Source organism: Nipponia nippon, unplaced genomic scaffold (assembly GCF_047370975.1).
Source record: "Nipponia nippon isolate SJK-2023a ecotype South Korea unplaced genomic scaffold, ASM4737097v1 scaffold_2, whole genome shotgun sequence".
NCBI lineage: Eukaryota > Metazoa > Chordata > Aves > Pelecaniformes > Threskiornithidae > Nipponia > Nipponia nippon.
Genome location: NW_028262336.1, coordinates 104,828,453 through 104,849,476, shown reverse-complemented (window position 1 = coordinate 104,849,476; position 21,024 = coordinate 104,828,453). Strand labels below are relative to the sequence as shown.

Here is a 21,024-nt window from a genome sequence, read left to right as displayed (position 1 = left end):
TTAAATACATATCTTTGGATTATGTGAAGGCAATAAACAGCTAGAGTTGCTTAAAAGCAAGGTAGACCAGTTGCTGAAGACAAACATTTGGATTATGACATAAATTAATTTTTACAAAGAAGTAGCTATTTCTGTAGCACCGGTAACTAGGGTACGATGACTGGCTGTGTGGACAAGGGGTAACTGATGGATGTTGTATATTTTGACTTTACCAAGGACTTTGATACAGTCTCCCATAGCACCTTTATAGCCAAATTGGTGAGTTATAGATTGAATAACTGGGAAATAAGGTTGGTGGGAAATTGTCTGGGCCATCAGGCTTAAAGTGTGGTGATCAGCAGTATGACTGCTTGACTCTGGGATCAATACCTGAGCCAATACCCTGAATTCTTTATTAACAACCTGGAGGACTCGGCACACTCTCAGCAACTTTGCCGATGATGATGAATTGAGGGGAGCAGTCACTATGCAGGAGGGCACGGCTGCCAGTCAGAGCGGGGCGTACAGCCTGGAGAAACAGGCTGCTGAAAGGAACCCAACAAAATTCAACAAAAAGCAAATGCAAAGTCTGACATTTGGAATGGGAGAAGCCCAGTACAGGCTGGGGGTGGTAACTAGAAAGCAGCTTCACATGAAAAGACACGGGGGTCCGTAGTGAACAAGCTGACCACGAGCCAGCAACGCACCTTGCAGCAAAGGCGGCCGAAAGACTCCGGGGCTGCATTAGCGAGGGAGTAGCCAGGAGGCTGAGGGAGGCGATTCTTCCCCCTCCGTTCAGCACCTGTGGGACCACACGCTGGAGTGCTTAGCTGCGGGCTCCCAAACAAATCCTAAGGGCTGCCAAGCTGGTCAGGGGCTGGCACACGTGGCCTACGTTCAGAGTGGAGAAGAGAAGGCATAAAGAGATCTTAGTGCTGTCAACAGCTACATAAGAGGAGGGTGTAGAGAAGATGGAGAAGCCAGACTCTTCTCCAGTGTGCACTATGGAAGGATAAGCAGCAATGCACCCAAGTGCTTATGAAAAATTTTGGCCCAATGTAAGGGAGAAATATTTACCTCTCCCAGAGTCAGACCTGACAAAGGGTGCCCAGAGAGGCTGCAAAGTCTCCGTCCTTGGAGATTATCAAAACATGAGCAGAATTGGCACAGAGTACTCTGCTCCAGCTGGACCTGTTTTGAGGGCGGACTACAGATCTCTGTAGTCTGGGACATCTGGACGTCCCTTCCAACCTACACCATTCTGTGGTCATCTGAATAACTGAGCTGGTCAGCATGCTTTGATGGAAGGTAGTTTTACTGGAAGATAGTTTCACCAATTCTTATTAAAGGATTACAGATTTAGTTTGTCAAGGAATATTAAGAAATAGGCTATCCCAAAGTGTTTTTAAATCAGTGTTAAACAAATTGGAATCTAGAGGAATCCATTCAAATACAGGGGTTTAGACTTGAGGTAAGAACAGTGGTTTATACCTACAGAATGATGATGATGCCAGAGACAGCCGTAGCTTAGAATGACTTAGAAGTCATTAAAAGTAACCTTCTCAAGATGAGATTTGAGACCAATATTGTAGTGGAAAAGACTTGCAATAAATTAATTTGGAAATAGCAATGCATTAGGAAATCAGGTAGCAGTTCACTCTGTAAACAGCAGTTCACTCCATAAACAACATTAGTAAGACTACTTCTAGGACTGCCATACATCAGAAGACATTCAGTGTTCAAAGGGAAAACAAAACCAAGCTGGGAATAGAAAATGAACCCAAGGTATGAGGCTTAGGGAGTTTAGTGTGTATACTGTATAAAAGGCAGAGCTGAGATAAGGCAGTAAGCGTGTGAGGGCTGTTGCATATGGTAGAAGAGCTAGGGAAAACCGTATGGATTTGCTGCCCAGGGCCAAAGTAGTGACAGTTGAAGCAGGGTAAGTTCAACAGCATAATACTTTCAGCAGTGAGAATTAACTAAACTTTGGGACAACGTGAAAGGGAAGATCATGGATGTATCACATTAAAAACTGTAAAATGGGGTAGGTATTACTGAAAAATTAGCTTTAATCTGCTTTGACACAAACTTGAAAGACTGAGTACATGTGAAGAGAACAAAAGCAAGTTGAACAGGACAATGCTTGCCTGACACTGATGGCATTTAAATCTTTTTTTCCTCAGTATGCTACAACTTGGTCTCTTGAAGACTGTAACACTCTGATCTTAACTGTTGTTTTAATACAACTTGTTGTTCTGATGGTTTATAGATAAAACTAAAGGGCATGAGCTATATGCAAAACTAAAATGGGAGGGAGGAGGAAGATACAAATACACGCATCCCTATTGTAAATGCGGTTCATAACAACAAAAATGCTTTTTCTAGTGTGAAGTCTTTAGTAGCCTTAAATTGGTTACTCTTGCTGGCAAGTGACAGACTGTAGTAACAGAAATTGTTGTAGCATACTTTTGATGGACCTTTTTAGTTTGAAATATTTTAAGCTCTACTTGATGAGCTTGTTTCTATCTTAGACATACTCCAATACTGGTTTTATTACTTCAGAAGAAGTCCTAGTCTTTTCGCTCATTGATCCATACAGTAGCTTCACATCATAAAAAGGCCAAGCACAGATTTACCAATTTTAATTTCATCTTTATTTCCATAAATCAAAGTTACACTTCAAGTGGTTAGATCCTTTGTTTCACATTTCTCACCCCAAGTAAACACCCACAGTAGCTACCACAAAATGTGCACCTATTAGCTGTTACTGTATTTTTTCAATCTGATGCAAATCATTTTCTAACAACCACTTATAGTTATTCTCTCCATTTACATGAAATGGAGATAAGTTGTAAATTGATGGTGTTCTGTTTGCTGCAGGTCCAGCCAATATTAGAATGTGTAGCAGCTTTAAAACTCAATAATGAACTGTTAAATAAGTAGCAGTTGTAAAAGCATCTTAAGGTTTCTACGTATGGAGTTATTTCACACTGCACTAGGAACAGGATGAAAAACCTACACAGTAGTGTCTATTCCACACACATCTCTTCATTAAAAGGGCTTGTCATCATACCCTTTAAAGACAGACCTTGTGCAACTATGAATTTAATAGAATAAAGATGCTGACTGTTAGAACTACTTGTTGAAGCAAACACATTGTCTTCCATTAGGAGACCATGATATATACTGTGAGTCTTTCTGGATTGGCTGGTAAGTACAGAATGCATAGAAGTTCCTAGTGTCCTCGATAGAATGTTCTTACAGAAAAATACTTTAGTTTATGCAAAAACATACTTATCCTCTCTACATAAAAATCTCAATTTCAAAGAATCTTTGTATATTCCTTATGGAGTCAACTGGAGAATACATTTCTCTAGACTTGTAAATACCCTCTTTTAGAAGAAATGCTTGATATCTTTGGTTTGCTTATGTGCTGGATGGAAAACATAGTTTTAAAGGGAATAACTACCTAGTTACCTGAGGTTCATCTTTCATTTCTTCTAACATGAACTTTGGATAAGATTAGCTGTTTCGTAGCTGAAAAGGGAAATTCTCTACAAAACAATGAAACACAAAGCATATCTTAGTGCATATTAAATAAGACAAAGCTGGTTTAGTAAAACTAACTCTTAAGGATAGTTAAAAACCAAAACTAGTAGTCTTATTTGTTCCAGAATTAGTAATCTTATTTGTTCTGTATCACCACCTTCTTTACAAATATAAAGCGTTACAAAAATATTCACAATAGTATTTCTATATTAATCTATTATTCCATATTATATTTGGAAAAAGTGCTTACAGAGGCAAGTTTAACTGCAAACATTGTTCCAGTTGTCTAAAGCCCTGATCCAGTTGTTTAAAACCCTTGTTCGATACAGAACAAGGAGTTAAGACAACTTTCATTTTTCCTTCTACAAATGCCCTCCCTGCTTTTACATTTTCATGTCAAATTAAGTAACATTTGCTTGAAAAGTACAGTGATTTGTGTTAAATCGCAGATTAGCAATGTAGTTACTTCTAAACAGGAAGTTTCATCTCTAACGTAAGGCTTTGAGAAATATTTCATTGCTTTCATTTTTTATCCTTCTTCTCATTATCCAATACTTTATATTCATCTAACACAGCATGGCCGGTTTCCTTCGCAGTTCTCTTTACAACAGCTTTGATACCAATATTGTCAATGTTAAACACTGTCACACCAACATTGATTGCAGAATTCATTGCGTTGTCTGTAGCATGTCCAGCATCATCTCCATACCTTAAGAAAGACAGCAGTTTTGTAGATATGTATACTTAGTATTTTTCTCTCCACTAGAATTCTTTTGAAAGCAAAAATTTAAGCATTGCCAAGAACAAATAATAAGCACACAGCCTGAATGTCTAAAGAATAAAATTAGACATTACCAAGCCATTTGAGTAAGGGCTGCTCCTCTATCAGACAGATTACTCTCTAAAGATACCAATATGCTTCTACCCTTTTTCCTCAAAAAGCCTTCCAGTCTTTCTCCCACCTTCCCCTCTAGTTTTGAAGAGAAGAGTAGAAGGCTTATCTATAGAACCGTAAGAAGGGGGGCGGGGAGGGGAGTTGTGTGCAATAACCACTAAGTACTTTTCCACCTAAGTTCTCCGGTAAAATTCCTAATACCCTCTATTCCGCCATGTAAGTCCTCACAGCTAGACCCTTGCAGCTGCTAAACCTTCTCAGTCTGTACCATGGGTGGCAGCACTGAGGGCAAACACTGTCTTGCCTTCCCACCTGTTACAGAAAAAGGCACCGGAATAACCTCAGGCATACTTTTTCTCAGTTGGTACCACCACTGCCAGAGTAGTGCTTGGTTAGTACTTGTCCTGTATCACCTTTGCCTCTGCCTACATGGCATAATATGATACTACGTCTGGTGCAACAGCAACACACTGGCACATTAATTCCAAGTCCTAAGAGCAGACTCACTGAGGTAGTGCACCACTGCACCCAAGCAAATTAACCCAGACAGTCCAACAGGTCTCCTGGGTACCGAGAACTGCTGACACAGCTATGCTTATATGTTGGAGGTAGCAAGGTCCCTACAAAAAAATGTTATTGTGCAGTGAAAACTTACCTGAAGTAACCTGGAACGAATACAGTGGCAAAGGAAAAGGAGGGGCAGGGCAGAAAAGGAGAAGTCAAACCCCAAAAGGCTCAACAAAACTGTCTTGAGGATATGATGAAAATTACCAAGAGATAAAACCTCTGGTCTCTCCACTGGGCTGTGGGTCGACCTTCTTCATGGTTTAGGGGGCAAGTCAGCAGTCTCATATTAATTACTCAAGCGTGAAGAAAGATACGCATATACACCAGTAGAGAGAGCATACTGAAGGAGGACAAGAGTATAGTGAGAGCAATAACTCCAGCTGTTCCAGGCAGCCAGACATTTCCCCAGAGTACTGTAATCAGACGAACTAGGCCAAAGGGAAGTATTTCTGGCAGCATCAGAATCCCAGCAGTTACCACAGTTACTTTGTCCCTGTGCTTCTTATGACCAGAGATTGTTTGAGGACCTCAGAATAAGGCTAGAGAGAAGCGCAGCATATCAAAGAACCCAAAAATCTTGCATTATCAGTGCAGCAGCCATGGCATAATGGCTGGAACCAACAATGAAACTGAATAAAAAGAATTAGTGCTTTTTTGTTTTGTTTTTAATTCTCTGATAGAGTAACAGCCTTGAATCACCAATATCTGGTTTGCAGACCACAGAATTAATCTCACAGCAAAAGTCCAGTATTTGTCAATTTGATTAGTTATTTTCACCTCAGGAACATCATAAGCCAGTTTTATACAACATCAGTAAAACAGGTAACCTCATTTAAAGTGAGACTGTATCTTATCCAATACAGTTAGACTAACAATTTGTTAATATTTGATAATTGATTTTTCAATTTGCCTGTCTCAATTGCATCTTTTTTTTTTTTTTTTTTTGAAGAAAAAGGTTGGGCAGGTGTAGATACTGCAGTTATTTATATCATTGTAAAAACCCACTAAGGTAGTAGCATGGCACTTCGGCAGAAACATCACATCTGAAGTTATGTTTTCCCCCAATTCTGATCAACATACACATATGATGACCATCTCTCTATAATTCCATCCACAAAGGTACTGCAGCTAAGTTTTAGCTGAGTTTTTTGTTGATTTAGAGACACTGTGATGATGCTCCTTTAGCTTTGTTTCCATTAAGTGGAATTTAGCTTATTCACTGAAATATTTTGAGTGGCAGAAATCTTTGTCACAAACAGAAACCAGCTTCCAAAAGAGATATTCTGTAGAATTTTAATAATTTATATGGATAGATTCCAAAGATCAAATATCAAATATTTTCGACTGTATTGTCATTAATGGCAACATTTAATTACTTATTGTTTTTCACTCTTGGTGGCTGTTGACTGCTGATCTCCATATTTCCTATTTTTATATCGAAAACAAAAACATTAATGTGAATTTATGTGAAAAAAGTACCACTACAATACCTCCTGACATTCCTACTGAAAACAAACATTAGCAATAAAGCACCACTGACTAGAACTTCACTACCTAGCCTCCTATTTGAAATGCATCACAACACAACCCCAAATGCCAATCCACTTAATAATGTATGCTGATGTTTACCTTGTTACCTTCTGCTAGTAGCCTGTATGCACTTTCAGCAATCCTTTTTAACATCTATTTTGCTACACTTATTACCAATTCCATTTAACCTACATGCTTTTGCTTACTCTTCACTTTCTATTATACTTATTGCACTTTTTTGAGGGGTACATTTCATCATTTTGCAGTTATTTCAATGTATTCCCTTATTCTCCACAGCATCTTCCAATACATGTACTCAACTTTGTTCTTTCCATCATCTTAATCCCAAATGTTACTATTGTCTTCCCCCATTACCTTTTTCTAAGACCATCTGTATAGTCGAGGCTATCCTATTATTGCTATTTATGCCTTAGATTTCCTTACACAATATTCTTTTTTGTACCTCCTCGCTTTAGTCAGGCCTGCCGATAGTTTAAGTTGTTCCATTTTTCTTCAAATTTAGCTAAGTTTACATAAATTCAGGATCAAAGCCGAGAGGTTTAAAACAATAAATTTTTTCATAGTGACATTAGACTGTAGAGCAAAGATATAAATCCGAACAGTATTTGTAATATAGCCTGAAGCTGTACTACTTCTAGAAGAGAGCTAAAAAAATACTTACCACAATCATTTACTCACTTCATATTTTTACTTACAGGAGATGCTCATTACTGTGCACTTAGCAGCTTATCATGTGCTGCATAATTAGAACAAAGCAGGTATTTCAGTTAGCTTCCCTGCACTTTCATAAGCATTTTTTGCCAGTATTCAAACACAATGATAATATGTTGTAGGAGATGAAGCCAATAAAAACATAACTTACTTGTATTTCACAGTTTTTACAGTCTCAGTTGAAACACTTTTAGCAATGCACTTAGCTGCACTTTCTAAACCTTGCCACACTGTTGAAAACCCTTGAAAAGAAAAATGAACAGCTTATTTGAGTTCATAGCATTGAAAAGTACGCAATTAAAAAAGTATAAGGAGTTTTTATTACCTTGAACTCCACTTGCTGCTACCACCAGAGCACCATCAAAAGTGGATTTGCCGTCTTTATCTTTCTTAAGGGATTCTGGAACTAATTTGCTGCCATGCTTCTTCACGTGTGGAGCCAGCTCCCTTCCGACACAGCTTGCTATAGAACACACTCCCTCAACTACCATAAAACGATAGCAAACAGATTATTTAGTAAGAACATAAAACATCTTTCTTTAAAAGTCCTTACTCCTAATTAAGTTTCACTGAAGTCTTAAGTGTTGCTCCTATTTAAATATGCTTATTTGAGAGACAGACTTTAACCTATGCTTAAGTACCCAACTGATAGAGAAGCAACCTTATATTTCAGATTCTGTACAGCTCCAATTCCTAAGAAACAAGTCAGGTTGGTCTTATGGCTAAAAAGTACTTTAAAAGAAATACATACACATCACACACTAATTTCAAGAAACGGTTTCCATTGCTTTGTTATTATCCCCAACTTGCAGAAAGGGAACAAGCTGTGTTTCTTTCCTGACCTGTCTTCTGGAGAAGTCTTTCTTAAAATCATTCCAGCTCTCCAAAGTATTTTTATAACATCCAGCACAATTTGCTTTTAAACTTGGATGAGTCACTAGACACTAAATATAAACATTAATGCAAATAAGTAACAGAATGAAGTTACTGAGAGCTGCTAGGGTTACCAAGCACCTCTAAACACCAAGCCATTTCTATCTGCAAGTTTATACATAGTCTAATAGACTTGTTTCAGGTGTGCCTATTTAAAACCATGCATACACACATTCTCTACTGGTACAATATGTATGTTAACAACCAGTGACAGTACAGCTTTTAAAATAAATGGTTATCAACTTAAGAAGAAAGAGAGACACCATTTTGAATTAACTATCTAAAACTTAAACAAACATGCCAAACTTAAGACTGTACAGACTATTCTTTTAGGAAAGAAAAAGATGTTCCAAGGCCATGTAATAAATATTAGACCTAAAGCACGTCTCTCGCAAGAGATAACTAGGTACAAACTACTGAGAAACCAGCTCTCATTTTACAGAATATTTATTTTTTAAGGCACAGATATAATATACTATGAGACGGAAATTTTTACCTAAGAATTGGCTGACTTTCACAGCTCCACCGGTAGCCTGTTTTGCTACGTGAAGCCCCTTTGCTACAGTTGGGCTGACTTCCAGAGGTTTTTCTTCTGGTTGAATGTGTTCTCGCAGTTTAGAAGCTCCTTTGTGGATAGCTTTACCAGTATATTCTGCTCCTTTTACTAGGCCCCAGCTTACCCAAGATGCACCTTCAAGGCAAAAATTGTGCTGCTTAGAATGTACAATTTTTATAGACTATGATTCCTACAGCTTTCCTTCCTCTGCCTCTGCAATGCTGACCTTAGAAACATTCCTGATTACACAGTCTGCAATTATTCTCTTCCCTGAATGGGCCAGCATGAATTCCTGCAGCGGTTTCTGCCCCTACACCCCCCACGTTTTTTCAATTCACTTTATTTAAGTTTAATACAGCCAGCCCTCATCCAAACATCAGCTTAATACACATACTCAGTTCTTTATTAGATATCCAAGCCCCAGCTGGGTCAGAAGTGATAGAACTGCACATCTCAATGCTATTAACATTCTGAAAACGCACAACCCAGCCCTCCAGCCCTCCTAGCAGATTCATATTTATTACAATCAGCTGCTGGTCATTAGCATATTCCAAAGGTTCTCAGAGGGGAAAAAAAGTTTATCTGCAGAAATCGCAACACAGGCCTGCTTTAATATAACTGCTTATACAGGAGGAAAATTGTTCCATCACAGTGGTTTGAGTCACAGGGGATGATATCCTAACATATAGTGAAATGAGGAGCCTAACTCATTTGCAGTGAACAAGACTGTTGGCAATGTATTTAAATTCTGCACTGTTTTTATAGAGCCTACCAAAGTATCCTTTAGATGATTACAACTGGAACTGGTGAACAACTACTTCTGACCACTCGGCTTCTACCAGCACACATGCATTTAGGTGAAAATACTGTTTAAATGTTAGTCACAGAGGTTTATATTCAACACAGTCCTCTTATTACAACAGTACCTGATAAGATTCCACGGGCAACTTTCTCACTCCATTCTGGCAACTCTTTCTGGTTTTCCGCTCCTTCAGGTTGTGGTTGTATATGTACAGTCTGAGGCAAGTTAATTGCATCGCTAGAGGCTTCTGAAGGCTAACAAGTGAAAGTAAACACCTGAGAATCTGCTTTGCAACATATCATCAGGATTTCTGTTTTACATGTTTTAGATCATACAGATCCATTATCAGAAAACGCTAATGCTGTGTATTCCTTGGGTAAGTGTACAGAAATTCAATGGAAATTTGTGATTCAATTACTTTTGCAGAGAAATGCTCTGCATTCAAAAAAGCTGATCAGACAACTCAGCATTTGCTGTACACTTTCTTCATCCAGTTACAATGAAAAGACCTGCATGCCAACACAGCCATATGGTCAAGTAACTAAGTAGGAAAAACTTACAGTAGAAGCTAACTAGCAAAAAAAGACAAGAGTCTTGTCCATCTATCATTTTATTTTCTCCGAGGGAAGTCAACTCTGTTGTTATTCAGTATGGGAACTGCAGTCCAGCTGCACTAAAAGAATGCAGCTGTTCTGGTTGTTTTGCTCCTCATCCTTCCCTCCCAAATTCAAAAATAAAGGAGATTATTCATTCTACATGCTGTCGATGCTTTTGCAGACTGGCACAGCCAAGGAACACATCAAGCTGTGCATGATACTGCTCCCCATTTAAAGTTGGGTGGGTAGGTTTGGTGTGATTCCATGTCAAACACTAGAGTTTCTGGAGCAGACCTTAATCATTCAAACATGGCAACCACCACCACTGTCTGGTTAGCGTTTCTAAGAAGTGTAACATCACTTTACACAGTTCACAGACAATATGTAATTAAACCTTAATTAGAGAAAGCAAAAAAATTGTAGTAGATTTAGGTTTTGGTTAGGATTCTATTTTTAAGACTTTTCCAATGTAAAACTAAAAGAAATAAACATTTCAATGGTTGAAAACACTGCTAGTTAATGACGGACAGTAAGAAAAACCTTTTGGTTTACACTAGAAGAGTCTATATGAAAGCATTCATAGATGAAACCTATGAATAGAACAGAATACACAATACAGAATAATATTTTATATTTGCATGGAATTCTTTGATTCCTCTGAAATACTTACTGGAAATAAAAATAGGGTATTGCACAAAGATGGCTGTTGCAGTAAAACAAAAACATTAACAGAAAAGAGTAGAGTAAGTCTTGGAAAGTTGCTAGGTTAACAATGTATCACTGGCTTGTACTATATCATAAATTACTGCTTGACAGCAGTGCAAAATCTCATGTTTAAGAAATGTCTTTAGCATGTGACCAAAACACTTTGGGGGCTGGGCAGGAGAAATGACCGTAATACACAGCTACAACTGAAAAAACAACAAAAAACTCCCAATAAAAAACCCCAAAGTATGATCCAGATATAATTTAGTTACACCACAGTTTTTCACTATGTAGAAAAACGTTCAACTAGGCTTCTAAGGACTTTGCTAAGGAGCAGAAATGGGTTCTCTAATATGACAGGTGACTCTATAACTACATTAAATATACCTGTTAATTAGATCCTCATGAGTACTATATAAAACAAATATATTAAATGGCCATCAGAGTAGGCTTTGAAATATTTGTGCTCTATGATAAAGTTTTCAAAATTCCAGAAATCTGCTACTGATTTGCAAAACATGTTAGCCTGAAGTAATTGAACCAGCTCTTCACAAACAAACAAAAAAGAACCAAATAAAAAAAACAAACACCAAAGGGCACAGCGTACACTGCTGCTTTCAACCAAGTCTGGAATCTCAGCAGTTCTAAGATGTATTTCAGTGACTTTTTTTTTTTAAATTTTTTTTTACTATAAAATTTTGGAATCACTACCCTGGAATTTACCTGGACTTTATGGCCAGACATCTGTTTAAATTTATCTTCAAAATGTGCTCTCTCGGTTGCTGGGAGCTGTGAAGATAACCCTACTCTCTCATGGGATCCTGGCACCTGTGACATTGTATCAGGGAACATTAACAAAAACATGGAATTTTAGGACAACAAGGAACTAATGAAATATCCAATTTGAACTACTTCTATGAAGGAAAGATTACAGAATTTTATCCAGTAAGTCCTGCACTGAAATATCACATAATTCTGTAGTACTTTTCCCTTTGAAATAAACCTTACTGGCCTCCTGTGCTACTGAAATTCCCTGCTGAACTCAACAGGATTTATAACGTAACAGAACTCTGCCCACATGGCATGCTGCAAACTGGTCCTTTATCATCACTGCATTCAAGTCATGGTGATTCAACAAGATTCTGCCTTTCATGAGAAGATATAATCTTGCTATGAGCTTTTAAGCAGTTATAGATTACCATTCTTCCTGAAATGGTACTCCAGTGCTCTTACAGTAATATTTTTTCACCTTGTTTCCAGTCACTGTATCTTACTGCACCTTTGTTAGAGAAAATAGACAAAAAAAAAAATAACAAAAGCACCCGTAGTCTATCTGTTCATATCTTACTGCAATAAGGCACCAGATTTATCCATTTTGAGATCCCATTTGAAGGCAGATTTTTGAGGTACACGCTATTTTCACAGGTCTTCTCTGAAGCAGCTCAATATTTTTGAACTGTAAACACATTTGGGCACAATATTCCAAGAATGGTATCATCAAAACTACACAGAGAGCATGTGCATTTGTGCATGCACACACAAGGAAGAAACGTGCTTTCTCCTGAACAGAAAATTTCATTTTGGGTCCTATGTTCTCTTTTGGAAAAATAGGAAAAATATACAAAATGGTCTCCAATTCCTCTCTGTGCTTACAACTTAGTATTTTAAAATTTCTGTCCTCCCATCTCACAGAGCCTACAGTTTCATTACTAGGTTGCTTAATCTTGGCTACTTTATCTATTTCTCACCAGTGAGCTTACCAAGCAAGACACAGAACTTCGTAGTTTTACACAGCTAAATGCACATGGGAGAATATATTGATCGTTTCGACCTTTCCTTATTGGCTAAAAGAAGGCAGCCCAGGAATTTACCTGGATTCGAAGGTCAGACATCTGTTTTAAGAGATCCTCAAAGAGCTCTCTGTCAGCTGCTGGAAGTTCTGAAGACAGCACTACTCCCACATAGGACCCTGGTATCTGGGACATCATGTCAGGGAACATGTAGACTCCAGTATTGCAGCACAGAACAGGAGACTGGTTACACATTAGAGGATAAAACCAGTCACAAATCTAGAAAAGATAAGTACATAAAGGAATTAAAGGAACCTTTTAAGAAGAAAGGCAAGCAGAACTTGCTGATAAGCACCATAAACTTGGTGTTCCATAAAGTTTAGTAAGAAAAATAAAAAAGCCTTATGCCATCTTGGGGTAAAAAACCAACCAAACAAAAAAACCCACGTGACTGTGGAAATCTCATTCTTGATTAGTTCTGACAGTCTAATATAGAGAAAATATTATAATTTTCACAGGACTATAATTCAGGCCAGTAGCCTCTTAACTGAGGTCTAGTCTTGAGGCCCAGGTGTAGAAGCAGATGAAAAGCACTGCCAAACAAGTCAGGATTCACAGCACCTGTAACTTCCTGTAGATCTCAGGACAGGTTTATATGATAAAGAGAACGTATGGCTGTTGCTGGACGACTGTTGAAGACTGCTAACACAAGTGGAGGTGAACCTGCAGACCCGAAACCAGGAAGCAGTTTTTGTTTGTTCCTCCAAATTTCCCCTTCACTGGTGAGACTTCCAACAGCCAATCTTAGCAGCAGCAATGAGACTGAAAGTCAGAAACCACACCAGAAACACAATGTACATTACAGAACATGCCCACATGAAGCAAGCATGGACTGAAAAAATCCAAATAATGCATCTTTTTTATTTGCAGTTCAGAGTCTGGATTAACATGGGCCCTCAAATTCCAAATTATCAGTTGTCCTAACTGCAATACCTTATCACTAGTTGAGACTTAAGCGGGTAGTGCGCAACCCCGTTTTACACTGACATCACAGCAGGTGAATCAACATATCTTCTCTATGTGAGGAAAGGGTAGTTAATTTTATGAAATGAAAAGCCATGTTCAGTCAACTCCTTTAGAAAATGGAATTTGCCAGAACAGTCAGCACTCGACAACCTTGGGCAGACACAGAGGTGATTTTTGCAGAAAAAGTCATAAAAGCATATATTTGTAGAAAACCATTTTTCCAACAGCTATAACATCCTTCATATTATCACACAGAGATTTAAGCTCAGAAGAGCAAGAACTTAAGAAGATTGCCTTTTAAAGTTTTATGACAGTTCTTGAAATTTAATTAAAGGAGAAAATTATTTTCCTGTTACCTGAAGAAACGCAGGTGGACGATTCTGGGCCATCTCACTATCTGTATCCAAGAACTTCACAATGCGTAGATATCCAGGATATGAAGGAGCACTAACCTGCCCATCAGGAGTCACAAAGAATATCTGTACTCCTTGGGGAATCAAGATCAGCTCATCTGCATCCACTCCCAGGTTTTCAAGGGGAGGTGGCTGAATACACTTACTGTAGTAGTCCTCACCTACAGAAGAAAACTCCCCAGAGTCTGTGCCATAAGACACAGTAAAATGGCCATTGGTAGCTTGAGGAGTATACGCAGGAGGTGCTTCATTTGGCAGACAAAGAGGTTTTGCAGCCGATGGACTCATAGCTGGAATTTGCCCCTGGCTCACAGTTGCAACACTTCCATCTGCTGCAGGTGGCTGACTTGGTACAAACAGAGCATTAGGGGCTGGGGGTCTTTCCGGCTTTTCTTTGGAAGGAATGGATGGGTACAACTTGGGCACGCCAGCAGGGGCATCCATCGCAGCAGGACTTGCTTGTACAGTTGGGGTGTTTTGTCCTAGAATGTCGAGTCGAGTGTGAACGTTTCGGAGGGTCTCCCTCATCTTCTGTTGCATTTGCCTGGCAGACTCCCACTGGGACCCTACACATGCAGGACCCTGCGATGGAATGCTGACTCCTCGGAGCAAGTGGTCAAGTCCTTGCTTATAATAATTTCTTGCCTCCTCCTTCTGACCCAGTTCATCTGTATTCAGTGCTTTATTGATAAAAATAAAGGCTTTCCTGTACTCTTCGCTAATAGCTTTAATATTTGCATCTTCTTCCATAACTGGATCCTGTAGTTGTTCCATTACTGCAAATTGGAATAGATTAGTAGGAGTATTCACAGATGAGGCCAAACAAAGTTTACCTTAGAATAAGGTCCTCTAATCGGTTTCTAACAATGACTATACTCTGTGTATTAGCAGAAAGCTATCTAGTTGCTTGGTACAGTGTCTGGTACGTTACGGTTATCTCCTATTAACCTTCAGACTTAGAATATATGATTCCAAGTCAGCAAGGAATTTAACTCTATAACCATCACATCTAGTTACATCACAGGCAGGTATTTCTTAAAAGTTAAGCATTAGAACAATATGGATATGCCTGATATTAAACTTCCCATCTTAAACAGTATTAAGATCGGTAGCAAATGGTGGAGTAAAAAAAAAAAAAATTAAAAATCTAATTTTACTTTTGGTAATATTTAAAAAAAAATCTTCAGGATATTAAGAAATTCAGTTAACATTTTGTCTGTTTAAATAAAGGCTGAACTTACAAACTCAGTAAAAAAAAAAATTATATATATATATATATATATATATATAAAATCTGGAAAATATCCTTTCTCTACTCCAACAAAAACAAAGAAACTTAAGAAGTGCAGGTCATGAAGAGATTTTAAAGAGGCAAATATGGAAATGCTGTGCTCTACTCCTAGATGCTTTATGATCCATAAGAGCTGATCGCACTTATGTGACTGATGCATCTGCAGTCACATGACAGAAGTGCCATGTAATCTGGAACGCATCTGTATTTTTATGATGCAAAAGAATCCAATTTCACGCAAAAGACGAGATGCTGATTTCAGCCCAACAACAGACACATAGCTAGGAATATGACAGGGATGGCTTGAGAAGGCAGCCCACATGGAACAGGTCACGAGCAACTCAAGCCACCAGGCTCACTGTCCATTCATGTAGCAGAAAAACTAATCTTCATCTGGAGGAGATGTTTCTGGTTGATTGCAGTCACCTGCTGCCAACAGGCTCAACAACTTTGATTTAAGCTGAAGAACAACAGTGGCATAATAAGTGTATATTTAACAACCACCAAGGACATCAAGTTTCGAAGGTATAAGCATGCTTCTGACCAGCACAACAGCAAGCAATTGGAATGAAAGTAATTGCAAAGAACTCTTAATAAGTTCACGAATACAGCTGGATCCTTATGTGAAAGATTATACTCAACACTGTCACATATTTTATGATCTAGATGTTAACCATTTAAGATATACACAGTTCAATTACTTGCTAGCAAAAAAACCTAGGGACTCCCAAACCATATCATCTTGTATCAACGCTTGTATTTACTAATGAAAAATCCATTTTTTCTTGTAAGAGGGGTATAAAGGTAAAAAACAATTTAACAGTAAAGAACTCTGATTTTAAAATTATTGCAGGTTTCCAAAACACAGAAAATGTTGAGAAGAATGAGAAAGACAGAGGTTAACCTAACATCACAGTTTACTTCTCCATGAGCAAAATTTAGTTTTGACATTTTTAGTGCCTGTGTATCCAATTCTGTAACAATTTCCTTCCTAAGGCTTTAAGTAAACAATTAATTTGTTTACTTATTGAATACAATTGCAGTACCATAGTCTACTTTGCCCCATGTTTTTTGATTTGTTTTTGCTGGAGGAGGGTAAGGCAAAGGTACTTCACAGATTTTAAATAATTCTTTTGCTAGTGATTGTTAGTATGTAAGAAGAAGAGACATCAAGTAAAATCTTAAAGTAATAGCTACATTTCAACTCAATAGTGAATCAATTTACTATTTACCGTACACTCGTCATACTGTCAACACCACTGTTCTTGCTAAAGCTCAGTCTTTATTAACACTAAAAAAGGTCTGTAAGAAAATGGAGATGTCAGCACGACCAGTGTATACACGGCACTAGTGCATGGCCATGCACGGCGGACATACAAAAACTGGCTCAGCAGTTCAGAAGAGTGGGAGTGTTACAACTCATCTCTGTTTGAAACGTCCCAAGTTTGCAGTATGTGTACAGTATAGTTATGAACAAACTATGCATTTGGGTGGCAAAACACTTGGAAACGGAAGAAAGAATTCACAGCAGATTTTAAGCCTAACACAAGATAACTAAAAGTCAGTCTGAAGAGCTGAATTTAATTCATTCTCATTCTTTTATTAAAATAAATATGAAATAATGGATGGTATAAAGTAAGTAAGCCAACTGGATTGCTCCCTCACAACACAAGAAGAAATGTTCTCTGAAACAAAACATTTAAGTAGCAATCTGATCATATGCAAGGAAGATCCTCAGTCATTATTATTTTCAGTGTATGATCTTAATATAGTATTTAACTGTCCTGCATGTTTTAATATTTATCTGTAATCCACTTCTGTACAATGCAGAGTCTTATTTCCTGTTTTAAAGCTGGAATGAATGGCAGATTTATTACTAAACACAAGAATGCCGCAAACCAACCTTTGGTTCTACAGTCAGTACAGACTGGCCCAGATCTATACTACTTAGTACTAAATAAGCTTTAGAGGAACTTGTTTTGGAGAAAGCTGGTCCAAAACAGAGCTAAGAAAGGAGCTAATAGGCACTGTAGATAATCACAGATCAATCCAGTGCTTGAGCTCATTCCTTGGCCCTTTTTCATTTATCAGTACAGATGTACTCTGTGGTTTTAAGTAACTTGACCAAGGGAGGCTACAGTGCAACAGGGAAACTTGAGTTCAATTTGATATTGTAAGCTAACATCTCAACTATCTGGCTGACCATCCTTCCTCTGAAGCAGCAACCCCACTTCATTAAAAAATAATGTATATTAAAAAAATACAGCTTGATGGTGGATCTTACTGCCAGAAGGTAAACATGAAGCCTAAAGCTTATTAACAGGATTAAATCTCCTGATTGACAGAGGTAGGATACTCTTTCCAGCTCACTGTTTCTGAAGCCTGGGGGGTATAGGGAAGGAAACAGCAAAACTAAACCAAACCCCTTAATCCAAGAGCTCTTCCTATATGTCACCCTTTTTTCTATCAGCCACTGATTTAAAAGGAGGATGAAGGAGAACTACCATGCAGACAGTATTAAGCCTTATTTCTGTAGGGAAAGAGCAATTAAGAAAGTAGTAGTAACTTTCAAGAATTTAGAGAACAAACGGAATTCAAACAAATGTTATAAAGGATTTAAACTAATACAAGCCAGGTCCTAGCTGATAATTTTACATTTTTTTTCCTTTAGTTTATTTAAATTAGTTTGTTTAAAGTAGCCCTTAAATTTTTCATTAATTGGTGGCCTACTACTAATTTTTAAGCACCTAAGGCTAGATAATATCCAAGACCAGACAATAGAGAAAGTCAGTGATCTGACCCAACATGGTAATTGTTACTCTCTTAAAATTACTGAATACTTCGGTAAACTTCCATCTTCTGACATTTCAACCTACACCCGCTTCTCAGGCCAGTATCCCAGCACCTACATTCACCCAGCCAGCACGTCTAATTTTCCTCCTCTCGGTACTACTACTGTCTTAAGCCTTTTTTTGTTGGAATAAATGGACCTCCTTCCTGACCCTTTAGTCTGTATTTCCATCACATGCTCTCAACGCGGAGCTTTTAGGCTTTGAGTGCCTACTTGGCACTTCTCTAAAAACAAAACTGAAAAACCAGTAGGGCAGGTAATTCCCTGCATCACGCAGCTGTGTGTCCAACACATACATTTTTCACAGCGTGGAAGTACAAAGACATCGCCACTATCTACCATTCTGTGGCCAAAGATTCCAACAACATCACTGAAAATTTAGGGTTACGTAAGTTAGCTATTACTTTTTCATGAGCAGTGTGCCTGCTGGTTTCCAATCACTGCCAACAGAATTTTCCATATACAAACGAGCCCAAACTGCCTGACGTGAATCTTCAAAAAAAACAAACAACAAAAAACCAAAAAAAAACCCCAAAATACAAGGAGCAATTTCCCAAAGTACTTTGACAAATAACCTCCCAGATCCATAAGGAGACACTCAAAAAATGACTACCATTGCTACTTTAACCTGGCCTAGTCACACCCCCCTCCACCCCTCCCCGCTCTCCCTGGCACCGGGGCTCGCGTTGGCGAGGCGGCACCTCCAGCCCCCGCCGGCCCTGACCACCGCTCGCCCGGCAGCCCAGGGCAGGAGGATTCCCCGCTCCTTCCGAGTCAGCCTGACCGCACCGCGGAGACGCGGGGCCCCGCACCTGCCGGCCGGCCTCAGGCTTCTCCGCAGGGAGAGGATCCGAGCCACCGGGCGCCTGTCACCACCCACCGGGCCCCGCCCAGGCCCGCGTCCCGGCTCCCCGCCGCTTACGCAGCTACCCCTACCCGCGCCCCGCGCTGACCGGAGCGCCGCCTTCGCTTCGGGACACCGCCCCGCCACTGCCCGGGGGCAGCCGAGGCGGCGGCGGCCGCGCTGTGGTGCCCGCCCGGCCCCGGGCGACCAAGCCGCCTCACCGCACTCCGCCGGGAGGGGCCGCGCCCCCCGGCTCCGCACGGAGCCCCCTCCAGCCCGGGCGGGCCCGACCCCGCGGCCGCGCTCACCGAGCCAGGAGCTGCTCGCCGAGCCGAGCCCCGGCCCGCCTGCGCCACTGCCTCCCGGGTCAGGCGCCGGCGGGCGGGGCCGCCGGTACGCGACCGTGACGTCACCGAGCGCCCGTGGCGGGGTGCGCGCGGAGGCGGGGCGGCGCTGAGGGAGCGGCCTCCGGAGGGGTGGGAGAGCCCCTCGGCAGGGGCGGCTGCGGGGCTGGGGGCGGGAGGCGTGAGGAGAAACGGTGCCGCCGGGGGCGCTCTGCGTAGTTAGAGCAGCTTGATTCTTGTAGTAACAACGGTTTAATTAATAAAATACCGGTTGTGATCCGTGACTTCCCCCGGCTTGATGTCCTGTCAGGAGAAAGGAGGACGCGCTCTGCTGCCGCTCCCCCGCCCCGGGAGCAGCGCCGGCTGCAGCACCGGGCCCAGCCGGTGTGTCAGCAGCGGCCTGGGAGCCGGAGCCGGTGGCGCTGGCAATACCGGGCACCTGAAAGCAGGCTTCAGAGCTGGCGCTGGCACAACTGCCAGGATATCTTACTCTGACCAGAGCTTCTAGTTAGCGAATTGAAATCAATGTTCAAAAATGGAAAAATAAGGCCTAAAAACTATCATTCTGAAGCTTAAAAGTCTCCCCTTCTATGTCACGTGTTTCAAATTTCATTTTGACTTAGTTTAAATGTGACAAAATGGCTGACTTCTCTGCTCGGAGAGGTGCCATGTTTGCAGAGGTGGCTGTCTCCAGGTGAGGCTCGTTTCCAGATCTGGGGAAGGTGGAGCTGGCTGCCTCCCCGGGTACCTGCTGCTGCGCTGTGGGAGGGAGAGCTGCATTTGTGCGCTGCTGGTATGAAGAACCGAAAGATAAATGGTCTCACTCAATTTCCAGCACTTGCCGTAGAACATGAACACTCATGTTGTCAGTGAAACTTCTCAGTGAAACAGCTGCTAGAATTTCTGAATATAATCTGGCAGTATATTATTTATTTGCCACTTTCATAATCAATGCTAAAAATGCTAAAAATCTTCTGCAGCTTGACTTTCACGCAGAAAAATTCTAGCCATTTTAAATCTAGCAAAGGTGCCTTCCGTGGTGCATGGTTCTTTACCTGAGCTAGCTCTTCCAGAGCTTGCTGAGTGCCAGCCCTGTTGGGGCTAATTAGCTTCCTTTCTCACATACTGTCATGTGTATGCTGATCGTAAATCAACCTTTAACATACTCAGGACCACAGACTGTAAGAAATTCACGGTAAACATTGTGTTTGGGTAGTGGCAGCCCTGTCCAGCACAGTTCCGGAAGATGGGTTTGTCTCTTAGCTTCATTTAGCTCTGAAGTATCTCTGGAAATTCGTCACACATCGCAGTTTCTAGCACAACATTTATCTAAGAATTCTGTGTTCCCAACTGCTCACTTGCCCGCTCTTCACACCTTTCCCTACTGAGAAAAAACAGAGAACAACCTGGAGGAGAGACAGGCCATCCACAAATCAGGGAGAGTTCCTCTCTTCAAACAATGATGAGGATGACATTTGTATATGAAGTAGTATGCAGATGGATGAGGGTGGTATATATGGTTTGGGCTGGTGGAGAGGGCCCTAAACATTGGTTTAAACAGATGATAGGTTGGGCTCAGGTCACTAGATGACACTGAATTATGTTATGTGGCTATATGCAA

General features: G+C 40.3%; 1 protein-coding gene across 4 annotated transcripts; it reads right to left on the bottom strand.

Annotated features, from left to right (window-relative positions):
* Nucleotides 1-2,616: 2,616 nt before the first annotated feature.
* On the bottom strand, nucleotides 2,617-19,493 carry SPART (spartin). 4 transcript variants are annotated; one of them, XM_087758688.1, is made up of 9 exons: nucleotides 19,368-19,493; nucleotides 14,017-14,849; nucleotides 12,716-12,913; nucleotides 11,568-11,672; nucleotides 9,668-9,797; nucleotides 8,682-8,876; nucleotides 7,578-7,736; nucleotides 7,404-7,494; nucleotides 2,617-4,237 (listed from the first exon to the last, which is right to left on the bottom strand). In XM_087758688.1, the coding sequence occupies exons 2-9, from the start codon at nucleotides 14,845-14,847 to the stop codon at nucleotides 4,051-4,053; spliced, it is 1,896 nt and encodes a 631-aa protein (XP_087614814.1). In that variant the 5' UTR covers nucleotides 14,848-14,849; nucleotides 19,368-19,493; the 3' UTR covers nucleotides 2,617-4,050. The 4 variants fall into 4 exon arrangements, with proteins under 4 accessions (XP_087614814.1, XP_087614816.1, XP_087614815.1 ...); XM_087758690.1 differs by lacking the exon at nucleotides 19,368-19,493 and adding an exon at nucleotides 19,169-19,292; XM_087758689.1 differs by lacking the exon at nucleotides 19,368-19,493 and adding an exon at nucleotides 19,028-19,167.
* Nucleotides 19,494-21,024: the final 1,531 nt, after the last annotated feature.